The sequence below is a fragment of the Artemia franciscana genome, chromosome 18 (genome assembly GCF_032884065.1).
Source record: "Artemia franciscana chromosome 18, ASM3288406v1, whole genome shotgun sequence".
Taxonomy (NCBI): Eukaryota; Metazoa; Arthropoda; class Branchiopoda; order Anostraca; family Artemiidae; genus Artemia; species Artemia franciscana.
Window position 1 is genome coordinate 32,264,939 of NC_088880.1, and position 13,407 is coordinate 32,278,345.

The 13,407-nt window shown below is 35.9% G+C and overlaps 1 protein-coding gene across 3 annotated transcripts in view; it reads right to left on the reverse strand.

Annotated features, from left to right (window-relative positions):
• The window catches only part of LOC136038882 (uncharacterized), a 154,398-nt gene that overhangs the window by 17,243 nt on the left and 123,748 nt on the right, over positions 1–13,407 (reverse strand). For all 3 annotated transcript variants that reach the window (XM_065722347.1, XM_065722349.1, XM_065722348.1), the window contains one exon: positions 4,880–4,998. In XM_065722347.1, coding sequence (XP_065578419.1) covers positions 4,880–4,998 — 119 coding nt within the window. The remainder of the gene's footprint in view (positions 1–4,879; positions 4,999–13,407) is intronic.

Here is a 13,407-nt window from a genome sequence, read left to right on the forward strand (position 1 = left end):
AAAATGAAAGGAAAGAACGAGAGCTCAGAAGAAAATAAACCTAAAATTCTTTAAAAGTGGTGAATGGGGCAAAGACTTGATATGTCTTTTGCTTAAAAATGCCATACTTTTTTGAACGTTAGAAAAAATTGCAATTGTTGATTCTTTTTCTTGTTTATTTTCGATGTTATTTGATTATTTTTGTCTTTATTTTTCTTGTTAGGATTTATTGGGCTTTTTATGATTATGCTAAATATGCAAAAACTAATTATGAAGCAAAAATTCGCATGATTTTTGAAAAAAAAACCAACACCCCCCTAAAAGTACGAGAGATCTAAACAACATTTCAAAATCACATTCAGCAAGCGTATCAAGAAATCCTAACACAGAGGCTTCAAGGCCCTTTTAACAAAAATGAAAAATTCTGCTTTTTTATAGAGAAGAATGATCACAGAGCCGTGTTTACTTTTTTTTTCCTCGAATCAACGGTAAATCAATAGTCGAATCAAACGGTTAATCTAAAAAAATCAGAAGAACGCTGATTCAAATGGGAATCAACAGTTCTACTACCGTCATTAATATTTCATCTGTGTCATTTTGACAGCCTGGATGAGCTTAAATTCTTTTGATTTAGTTCGAAAATAATGGTAAATGTGTATTACAAGTAGCATTTACTGTAGCAGCAATATTAGTAGTAGTAGAAGAAGTAGTAATAGTAGTGGCAGCAACAGCAGTAGTAGTACTAGCAGCAGTAGTATTATTATTAGTGTTAATAGGAGTAGTGGCTGCAGTAATCCCAAAAGGTCCAAGTTAATACCCTCAGCCGTTCCTGAGATATTGATTGACAAATCTTCATGCGTACTTAGAGTTTTGATTTTGTTCAACATGCACTTCAATATCTCCTGAAATTTTCACATTAGTACCCTTAGCCATTCCTGAGATATTGCAGATAAACGCTTCTAAGATCCACATTAGTTAAACATTCCCTTCAGTCGTCCCTAAGATACCCTTACACGGTGTCTTTTGATTTATTCCAACATCTCCAGTATCATACTCTGAATTTTCCAAAATAACATACTTAGATCTTCTTGAGGTATTACACAAACGCCGTTTTGACAATCTGGAAGCTCATAGTACCTTTTTATTTAGTTTTACACCCCTCTCAATTTTCCCTGAAAAATAGAACTTGGTATCCTTTTCTGTTGCGGAGACATTGTAGCTACGCCACTTTGACAGTCTGGACACGCTTAAACCTTTTTGATTTAATTGAATAGTAGTAGCAGTAATAGTGGCAGCTGTAATAGGACTAGCCATGACAGTTTCAAATAATTTCCATAGCCGTTCTCGAGATATTGCTGATACGTCTTTTTGAAAACCAGTATACATATAGTGCCTTTTGATTTAGTTTCATAGCAACGTAGAAATTTCTCTGAAAGTTCCTAATTTATGCCCTATTCCAGCCCTAAGATAGCCTGTCTACGCCATTTTGATATTCTGAATGCGCTTTAATTATTTTGATCTAGTTTAATAGTAGCAGTAGAAGTAGTAGGAAGTAGTAACAAAAGTGGCAGCAATATTAGCAGCACTGAAAAATTCAGCTTAATTACCTTATAGCGTAGCTGGGATATTGCTGATACATCCTTTTGATAACCCGCATGTACATATTATGTTTTAATTTACTTTAGTATCGCCCTCAAAATGCCCTGAAAGCTTCAATTTAATACTCTTGTCCGTTCCTGAGATATTCCTAAAAAAACCTATTATGCATAAACCTAGCATGTTTTGATTTATTCCAACATGCCCCTCGACATTTCCTGAAAATATCTGCTTAATAACCTTAGCTTTAGTAGTAGTATTAGTAATAGCAGCAGCATCAGCAATAGTCGTAGTAGTAATAGTAGTAGCTGCAGCAGCGATAGTAGTAAGAGCAGTAGTAATAGAAGCTACAGTAGTTATATGGATGTAGTATCTTTTGGTTTGTTCAACATCCTCGCCAACACGCACTGAAGGTTTCTACTTAATATTCTAAGCTGTTCATCGGGTATGCCTGATGCACTTTTTTGATAATCTGCCTCTACATAGTGTGTTTTGATATAGTTCAACATCCCCCTCAGATTCCCTGAAAGATTTTTTTTATTACCCTAAGCTTCAGCTGGAGTAGTAGTCACATTGCTGGTAGTATCAGGAGTAAAAGTAGAGGGAGTGTGCACATAGTGCCTTTTGGCTAGTTCAACATCACTCTCATTACGCCCTAAAAATTTCATTCTAATGCCTAAGCGGTCTCTAAGAAATTGCTGAAACGAATTTTTGACAACCTGCATGCATAGAGTGTGTTTTGATTTAGTTCCACTCCCCCCTAAATCTTCCCTGAAAGTTTCAACTTAATACCCCTACCCTCTGTAATAGTAGCACCCATAGTAGTACTAATAGTAGCAAAAAGAGTGGTACCACGCACATAGCAGCTTCCTGTTGGTTCAGCACCTCCCTCAACATGCACTGAAAATTTCAGTTTAATACTATAATTCTAAGTTCCCTAAGATATAACTGATACGTCTTTTTGACTCCCTGCAGGCATACGGTGTGTTTTGATTTTGTTTAATGTCCCCCTAAACATTCCCTGCAAATTTCACCTTAATACCCTTAGCCTTAGTAATAGTAGCACTTTTAGCAGAAATAGTAGTAGTAAAAGTAGTAGTAGCACTAGTAGCAGCAGCAGCAGTAGTAGTGGTGGTAGTAGTACTAGTAGAAAGAAGTAGTCGTATTAGTAGTAGTCGTAGTAGAATGCACATAGTGTCTTTACTTTAGTTCAGCATCCACCTCAACATGCCCTGAAAGTGTCAACTTAAAGCTCTAACCTGTTCCTGAGATATTGCTGATTCTCTCTTTAGAAAACCTGCATATACTAAGCGTGTTTTGATATAATTCGCCATCCTCCTCAACATTCCCCACTTCAATACCATTTGCCTTATTGGTAGCTGCAATCGTACTAGTGGTAATACTAGCAGTAATAGTAGGATGCACGTTGTGTCTTTTTGTTACTTCAACATCAACCTCAACATATCCTGAAAGTTTCAAGTTAATACTCTAAGCTGTTTCTGAGATATTGATGATATACCCGTTTGATAACCTAAATACACAGAGTATGTTTTGATTTAGTTCAATATCCCCCAAACATCCCCTAAAAGTTTCGGCTCAATATCCTTAACCTCAGTAGAAGTAGGAGTAACTGTAGTAGCACTAGTAGCATTAGTAGTAGTAGTAGTAGTAGTAGTAGTAGTAGTAGTAGTAGTAGTAGTAGTCGTAGTAGTAGTAGTAGTAGTAGAAGTATGCACATAATACCTTTTAGTTTCTTTCACCCTGCCCTGAAAGTTTAAACTTAATGCTCTAAGCAGTTTATGGGACGTGAATGAAACGTTATTTTAACAGCCAAGATACACATAGTACTTTTTGATTTAGATCGAAATACCCTCAACACTCTCTGAAATTTTCACCTCAGTACCCTTAACCTTAGCAGTAGCAGCATCAATAGTAATAGATGTAACAGCAGTAGTGGTAGTACTAGCAGTGGTAGTAGTAGTAGTATCAGTGGTAGTGGAAGTAGTAGCAGTAACATGTACATAGTGTCTTTTGGCTAATTTGACATCCCCCCAAAACATACCCTGTGAGTTTCAACTTAATCTAGTTTCAAAAGATTTACTAGAATTTAAAGGTTTCACCTTAATACTCTATGCCACTCCTAAGATACCACTGCTACATCCTTTTAACAACCTGCACAGACATATTATGATATATTTTAGTTCTGCTTCCTTCAGAATTCCTTGAAATATTCCCCTTAGAAGCCTTAGCCTTAAAATTGGAGTGGCCTTAGTAGCAATAGTAGGAGCAGTAATATTCGCAGCATTAGTAGTAACAGTAGTAGCGGTAATAAATGGAGTAATAGTAGTACGCAAATTGCTTTTTGGTCAGTTGAAATCCCCTCATTATTCCCTGAAAGTTTCAATTAACGCTCTAAGTCGTTCCTAAGATATTACTGATGCATCCTTTTAACAACCTGTATACACATAGTGAATTTTGGTTCAGTTAAACCTCCCCCTCAACATTTCCTGATATTTTCACCTTAATACTTTACGCCTCAGTAGTAGTCGCAGTAGAAGTAGATGTTGTTGTGGTAGTAATAGTGGTAGTAGTAGTAGTTGTAGTAGTAGTAGTAGTAGGAGTAATAGTGTTACCGTACACATATTGCCTTGTGGTCAAGTAATCACCCTTCTCATCATTCCCTTAGAGTTCTGAGTTATTACCCTAAGTCATTCCTGAGATGCGTCCTTTTGACAACCTGACAACCTGCATAGGGCTCTAAAGTCGCTGACCGTTACCTCCTGTTTTAAACGCAGAGGAAAGAAAGGAGTTTATTTCTAGACACGCGTAAAGAGTGAGACTATAATTCTCAAAAGGAGAAAAATTAACCTGAAAAAGAGGTGTCCCCCTCAACACCTCCCTATTGTTGTGTTTGAGAGACTGAGTTCACTTTAACGAAAATTGTTCACATACAGGTTCTCAACAATTAGTAACTAAAATTTTTTTATTCCTATTCTAAAAAATTAAATTGTTTTTAGGGTTTCAAAGTATGTTTGTCTTCATCAAATTTCCAGCAGCCACTTAAGTGTCAGGAATATGAGATGACAGGGGGGGGGGAGTCCACTCTATTGACTTTTAGTATAGCTCTTTATTTATTCAAGGTCTTTTTGCATTTGTTGTAGCGTTAAGTTGGGAGGCTAACAGAAAGTAACTCCCCTCATGTGTAGTCAAATTTATGTTTTTAAAGGTTTAAAGGTGTGTTTTATTTTAACGTGAAAAATTGAAAGTTTATTTTGGATCTTCAAACATGGTTGAATTATCTCACCATGCAAAACCGTTTTCTGCTACTTGGCATACAAATTCGGTGTCTACTTCTAACAGCTCCAGGGCCACAGGAGGCACTACAAGCTGACCAGTGACTCCAATTTGACCATGCTTGGTTAACTAAAATGAAAAATTAGATTCTTTGAAAAATCTTTAAGGGAAAAAGACTCATTTGAAAAAAATGAGTTTTCTTATTATTTTATATGCAAAAAAAGAAATAAGAAAACATGGGGCTGACTATAAACACAAATGACAGATTGATATTAGACATAAGTGGTTCCACATTTAAAATTTATACATAGTCAACCGAAAAAAATTTATTCCTGTCTCTTTTATCTTACCTATGCAAATGTTCAATTTTTTATCCCAGGAATATACGCAAAATTACTTCTCGTAACCATCCCGTTGGGACAGAAATGGAACTAGACTTTTGGATGAAAACTGAATAAGAATCAAGAGGGCTAATGCATGGTCAAACACTCAGAAGGCAGGGGCAGAGGAAGAAGAGGTTACACCAGATCCATATAGACTTTGGTTTGAAGGCAAAAGAAGCACAAGATCGTGCACTTTGTGCTGTTTATACAACAGAATGCAAAGTCTCTTGATCCATCGAGCAAAATAGTTGCAAGTGAGAATTCATTGGTTAACATTGAATATCCCTAAGCCTCACAACCTAAGTTACTGATAACTTGAATCCTAGTCTAGCTTAAACCAGAGGAGCCAATATATAAAGTGAAAAGGCTAAAGATAGAGGCGCAAGAGGTGTAGGTAATGTAATAGCATTGGATGGTAATGAAGAGTACACATGCACGAATTCCAGAATGACAACAATTTGTTTGATCGCTATTAACAAATCAGCTCTTAATTTAATCATATACCAATTCAAAAACGAATGTATATACAGACCGGGACACCGGGACAAAAATGACGACCGGGACACAGGGAATATAAATTGACGACCGGGACATTCAATGAGAAATTGCAGACTGGGACACCGGGACACAAATGACGACCGGGACACAGGGAATATAAATGAAGACCGGGACACAGGGACACAACTACAATGGAGACGCCGGGGGGGACAAGGGGATATATAAATGACGACGGGAAAACAGGGAATGTTCGATTAGCAATCACCATCAACAAAGCTCAAGGGCAATCATTAGAATCATGAGGTATAGATCTGAATATGGATTGTTTTTCCCATGGACAATTATATGTTGCATGTTCACGAGTCGGTAAACCTGACAATCTATTTATATGCACAGACAATGGGACAGCGAAGAATGTTGTATATTCGCAAGTTTTACATAGTTAAAAACATATATATATGTATATATATATATATATATATATATATATATATATATATATGTATATATATCTATCTATATTCACAGGTGGGACACAGGGACACAACTACAATGGCGTGTAACTAATATGGCACGTAACGACTTACGCGCGCAGGGGGGCTTGGGGGGGCGCGAAGAGCCCCCACCAACTAGGTGTTGGGGTGGCGCGAAGCGCCACCCCAACAGCTAGTATATATATAGAAATCATTTAGACAAGCTTGAACATGGTTAAAAAAAAAAAAAAACTTTAAGAAAGCCCATACCCCGACAAAAAACTATATGCGTTTGAAGGTAAAAGAATTTCAGCTAAAACACGGAGTTCGTTGTATTTTTTTTTCTTTAACAGAGTTTGAATATTAAATATAGAATGTCCTCACCTTTCAAATCAAATTATGCGTCCTAAAAACAAAAGTAAAGCAAATTACAAATCCTTAATATAATATCCTCAGTTACCAGGTATCGACCAAACAAACCGGAAATCAAACACGATAAATACTTAATAATTGATTAGTGAGAATTTGTAAGAAGCCCAGAAACTTTCCGTTTCCCTATAAAAATTTTCTCTCCATTCATTGTTTATCGGAAAGCAAAATGAGACATTTATCAGTCTTAGAGTTGGCCTCAGTCAGGGAAGGCAAATCAATAAATTTCTTTTAAATCATGCAATTGAATATTTTTTCATTAATAATATGTAGAAGACAATCATCTTAAATGAAAATGAAGGAATTCTTTCTTCAAGGTCTTGGTTACATTTGGATTCAAATTGTCTGATTAAAATTAATGTAAATTTAATCCCTGTTGAAACATGTAATGGTACTTTCACACTAAACTAAACAATATATTCTTCCACACTAACATAATTTAAAATTTCACATTGTCTTACGAAATCTCACGGAGCACAGATTTTTCGTAGCACAGTTCCAAGTAGACTCGAAACCTGCGTAAAATTTAAAATTTATGTCATATGGATTTATGTTTAGAAACAAAATGGAATTTGTGCATCAGCAATTAATAATAAAAATTAATAAAAAAACAAAATGTGGAATGAAGATGGACATTAAAGCATTGGTGTGATCTTGTGTGATGAAGTGACTGTGTGAAAGGCTTTCTAGAAAAAGTTTAGTAGTCTTTTCAAAATTATACCTCGTCCAGAAAATCCATTATTTCGTCTATTTTCAATTTTCTTTAATGTAACCTAAATATGCCAAACAAAGCTCAAGTCTATCAGAAACTGCTTATTTTACCGACAAACTTACTTCGTAAAAGTTTGGGGACAATTTAGTCTCGGTCTTGCTACAGTTTATTTCAAAATTTTGTTTTGTGTTTAATTTTTTCCTTTCCTCTCTTTTTTGTTATTTGTATTGCGTGCTGATGACAGATTGGTGGAGACCTCCACCGAAAACCAAGGCTTCCCACAGTTTACAAGCAAGTTTGTCAGTAAGGTAAGCAGCACCCAGTAGACTTGAGCTTCGCATACGACTTAATGTTACCTAAGTTTGTGTTACATTATGGAAAAGTGAAAATAGTTGAAACAAAATGGATTTTCTGGATGGGCAGTTAATAAATTTCAGGAAAAAAAACCGCTAAACTTTTCCTGGAAAGGCTTGTTAGAGTCTACTTCAAAAAGTTTTTTTTTGTTTTACATCTAACTTTTTTTCATTCCCTCTCTTTTTTCGGTGTTTTTTTTTCCTTTGTCAAAAAATCGATTTTGTTTTTTCGTTTGCCTCTTTTCAACTGACTGAAAAACATTCTCGTTCTTGGTTTCCTTACCCTCGCTATTTTTTATTTTTGTGTTTTTTCGTTTTTTGTCAAAAGTTCTCCGTAATATTATATAACGATTTGTATCAAAGGATAATTTTGATCAGAATGTAACCAAAGACTTTCTTCGAAAGTTCCTTTGAATTCATCGAAGATGACTATTTGACATGTTTTGTATGTGAAAAAGCGTTTAATTTCATGATTTGAAGGAAACTTATTGATTTGCCCTCCATGACTAAGACCAACTTCAAGATTGATAAATGTATTATTTTGCTTTGAAACAAATCGTGGTAATAAGCTTTAAGTAAGAAGGGACTCGGTTCAACACCAACCAAAACTCTGAAAAAAATTGATATTAATGCATACATAAAAAATGTGCTTATTATGTTGATTCTAAATATATTAAATGAAAAAAACATTTTTTTTTCATTAAAACTTAAAACGAACAGAAATTATTCCGTTTATGAAAGTGATTGTCTCCTTCTCAATTTCTTGCTTTTTACTCTAAAGTTTTACTCTTTCTCACAACTCTACTTTAAAAAAAAACTTTAGTGTAAAGAGCAAGGTGTTGAGGAGGGGACAACCCCTTTCATAAACGGAATAATTTCTGTTCGTTTTAATTTTTAATGTCGCTACTTACTTGCAGTTAAAAAACTTGTTCTTTTTTCATTTAATTTCTGAACGTTTTTGAATTAATGCATGTTTTGATTTTAGCTCAACTCATCAATAATTAAAACAAAATTTGCACATTAATTTTATTTTTGGTTAAATGGCTTTCTGATAGTTTTTACCGGACGATTTTTATAAAAAAAAGTGGGAGAGGAGGCCTAGTTGCACTCCAATTATTGGCTACTTAAAAAGGCAACTAGAACTTTTTATTTTTTTAGGAAGGTTTTTATTGGTAATAAATATACGTAACTTACGAATTAACTTACGTAACGAAATTCTATAATTGTATATTTTTATTACGTATATGAGGGGGTTCTCCCCCTCGTCAATACCTCGCTCTTTACACTTAAGATTCAACTTGGTCCCAATCCTTTAAGAATGACCCCTGAATCACAAAGGCCGTATAATAAATAGTCGAAGTTATTAAAAATACTTTAGCGTAGAGAGTGAGGCATTGTGGAGGAGACGAACCCCCTTATATACGTAATAATTTCTGTTCGTTTTAGTTTCTAATGCTGCTCGTTACCTCCACTACAAAAAACCTTTTTTTTTATTTATTTTCTCCCTGTTCTTTTAAATAATGCTAGAAAATCCTGCGGCCCCTTCATGGAAATTTTCTTCTCTCATGATAAATTCCTCCATGGAACAATCTCCCCAAGTAACCCCCTCGCCAGACCCCTCTTTAACGTGAAAAAGTCTCCCTGAAATCGTCTGTAAACGTCCCAATAACCATTACTTTATGTAAAGAATGGTCAAAGTTTATGAGTTGCAGCCCATCCCCCGGGGACTGTGGGGAAGTAAGTCGTCCCCAAAGACATAATCATTAGGGTTTTCCACCATGCTGAAAAAATGGCTATATCAAAATTTTGATTCAGTAACTTTGGGTAAAAATGAGCGTGGGAGGGGGTCACTTAATTTTTCCTGTCCTCCAATTTTTCTGGTCACTTAAAAAGGGAACTAGAACTTTTAATATCCGTTATAATGAGCCCTCTCGCGACATTATAGGACCACTGGCTCGATACGATCACCCCTGGGGAAAAGAAGAGAAAACAAATAAACACCTATCGGTGATCTATTTTGACAAAAAATACAAATTTCCACATTTTTGCAGATTGGAGCTTGAAACTTCTACAATAGGTTTTTTTGATACGCTGAATATCGTGGTGTGATTTTCGTTAAGATTCTTTGACTTTTAGGGGGTATATAACCCTATTTTCTAAAATAAGACAAATATTCTCAGGCTCGTAACTTTTGATGGGTAAAACTAAACTTGATGAAACTGATATATTTAGAATCATCGTAAAAATGTAATTCTTTTGATTTAACTATTAGAATCAAAGTTCCATTTTTTACAGTTTTGGTTACTATTGAGCCGGGTCGCTGCTTACTACAGTTCGTTACCACAAACTGTTCAATAGAATTTGTTAAGTTAGTGTTGCCTATCAAATGCTACGAGCCTCAGAAAATTTGCCTGATCGTCAAAAAAGGAGAGAAATACCCCTGAAAAGTCAAGGAACCTTGCTGTAGAGGTTCCAAGCTGCCATCTGCTGAAACATAGATTTTTGTATTTTTTGGCAAAAAAAAAAATCACTGATATTTTTTTTTTCCTTTCAAAGGGGTGATCGTATTGAACCAAAATCCTGAAAGATCAGGAGAGGCCCCCTCCCACGGTCGTGTTTTTCCCCGAGGTTATCCAATCAACAATCTGAGATAGCCACCTTGTTCAACACCGTTGCGAGATCAAGAAACTATGCCTTTAAAGGGAACATGGCCCCCACAACCCCTGGGAGAGGTATTAAAGTTACAAAAAATTGTCCATTGTTTACGTTTAGCATTTGTTATTGGAAAGTATACACATATTTTTCAGGGAAGGGAGGATTTTCATGATGAGAGGATTTCCATGGGGAGAATGTTTCATGGGGAGGGAAGTCTTAGGGAGGGAAGACTACCCAATTTTAAATGTGGAAACGTGAAGGGGAATTATCCAGGGGAAATTTTCACCGGGTTAGAATTGTATGGAGCCGTGATTCCAAACGTGGGGCACCTGCGCCACCGGTGGGCATGACAATATTTTGGTGATTTATAGGCAGGACGTGCACCCATCGGCTGACCTTCTTACTTTGGAGCCTTTATTTATAAAAAACAACAATATTTTCAAGTGACTGGTGTCCCGTTCAAAAGGATTTAAAGAGTACAAAAAAGCATGATAATGTTGCAAGGACATTATATATTGCATAATGTTGTAGGACACTATATATAAAAGGAGTATGGGTGTAACTGAGCTTCCGTGCAACTTTGCCCCATTTACCTGAATCCTTGTGAAACTGAACCCCCGTGTAACTGGGCCCAAGTGCCACTCAGCCTTATTTAACTGAACCCTCGCGCAACGAGACCTCTGTGCAGCTCACCCTATCTGATTAAACCCTAGTGCAATTGACGCCCCCTTTAACTGGGCGCTGTGCAACTCAGTCCCATTAAACTGAACCCTCGTTTGATTGAGTCCATGTACAATTCAACCCCCATTTAATTAAACTATCATTACTGTATCCCCCTTTAAATCAACTCTCTTTTTACATAACCCCCTATGTAACTCACCCATATTCAAATTAAGCCTTGTTTCGCTGAACTCAGTACAAGGCCTAAGAATATGCTTGAACTAGTACTCATAAGAAGCTCAAAATATCCTTCTCGCTTCGTTTGAAGTTTCTAAGCTTTATTAGTCGTTTGGGCAAACTTAACTAGTTTCGACCAAAGACAAAGAACCTGCAGAGCCGCGATTGCAAATATTTGTGTCATTAGCAGCCAATGAAAATGCTTCTTTCGAGATGCCGTTTGTGTGTATCTTTCCAAGCATGGCAAAGTTGATAATTGTTGCATTCAAGTTGGACTTTATCCAGTGTGCACATGAATTGAAAGATTTGGAGTTTTTCCCATGACTGATCAAATACTATAATTAATTTGTTTCAAATTGTGTGACTGGAGAAGAGGGACGGTTGTTGCATTTGGGCCTTAGCTCTAAGATAAGAGTTAGCTTTTTACTTGTTGGGCTTGGATTCTAATGGGCTGTAGTCTCTAGTTTAGGAAAACATAAAATTCAAAAAGAATTTGAAGAAATATTGGGAGGCATTGGGAAGAAACTAAACTTTCAAAGGCTCAAAATTTCTCCTGAAAAAAAAATGTTCGAAACGACAATTTTGACAGTAGCAATTACTATACTTGTAAGCAGGTTTGAATAGTGAATCAATTGTCTTTTTATATGGAAAGCTCGGGTTAAGCATGTTATGTGACATCAAACCAATCACCAGTTAAACCACACCTTTATGGGATGCGGTAGTAAAACATCCATTCAAACAGCATCCCTATAGGCACTTCAACCGGAGTCCTATCCTTTTGACCAAAAATCCAAATCTAGACACTTAAAAAAAACATTATCCAAGATGCAAGTGCTTGTTGTATAATAGGGGATTGTTTTTTTTTTACCTAGTCTTACCCACCGTTTCGACGACAAATATATCTCACCACTCCGACAACACATATATCCTACTATTCCGACGATTGCCAGTAAGTTTCTTGCTATGTAATGGTATAATACACCTAATTGTTACGTAATAGGGCTTGTTAAGAGTCTACTAGTCAAGCGAGGTTAGAAAAACAAATTGATCGTGGTCCAATATTTACATGTGAAGATGACGCAGTCCTACGGGACTTGTTTTGTTTTCGGTGGACGTTTATAATCCAGAAAAAAACTGGTTTTGATGGTCAATGACACGTAACATGTTAGATTTTAGGTTTCACTCACCCCAGTATCGGAAAAGAGTTCAGTTTGTCAACGTCGAGGATATTATTCTTCGCATCTTCTTTAGTAACGGATACTTAACTCTATTGGATATTGAAGGCTTTAGCAATTGTGGAACGAAACCTAGGGTGCCTAAAGTAGCAGTAGAAATTACAAGGGTTGTTGGCTAGCCTTAGAACGGGGCGATATGATTGCACGATATGTAATATTACTAAGAAAATTCAAGTCGGAAGAAAAGTTATGCTTTGCAACAAAAGTGAATGTAATGCATACAGAAAGATTAAAAGACGGCTTAAATGCGTTAGTGAAATATATTGGAGACAACGATCTGAATCAGTCTATAGAAAAGGAGCGAGTTTATTACTATTACATTTAAATATTTTTCTTGTTGGATATTTTACTAGCGGTGTGAAGGTAGAAAGAATCGTCATTCTTTGTTAGTCTATAATCGGCAGTGAGAGTGTCGGAATTAAAAATGGTTGGATTTGAAAAACAAAAATCGTACAGAATCTATTGACTTCGGAAAAATATTTGATTTTAAATGATGATTTATTTCTTCAAAAGAAAATATTTTCTCAAAGAATGCTAAACCATACAGTGGGAAATGAGTCTATCTCTGGACTTTTGTATACAACTTTTACCTCGTGGGCCAGATGCATTTACTCACTGTATTGACATATTAATTGCAACATAACAAAATTATATTGTGGATTTGCTTTAGAGCACTACCTAGAAATTCGTTTAAGACCGCCATTTTGCATACCAACAACAATAAGTCGAATAAGTTCTCTGACTTCACTCGATCACTCCTCCTCCTAGAAGATATTCATTTTATTGATCGCGACTCAGTTTTTTATTGTCAGTGACCCATTCAACATTGAAAAATGTATTAAACGGGTCCATTATGTTTGTTTAAATTTGGCGGCTGGTCAACTTATCTGAATTTTACTATTG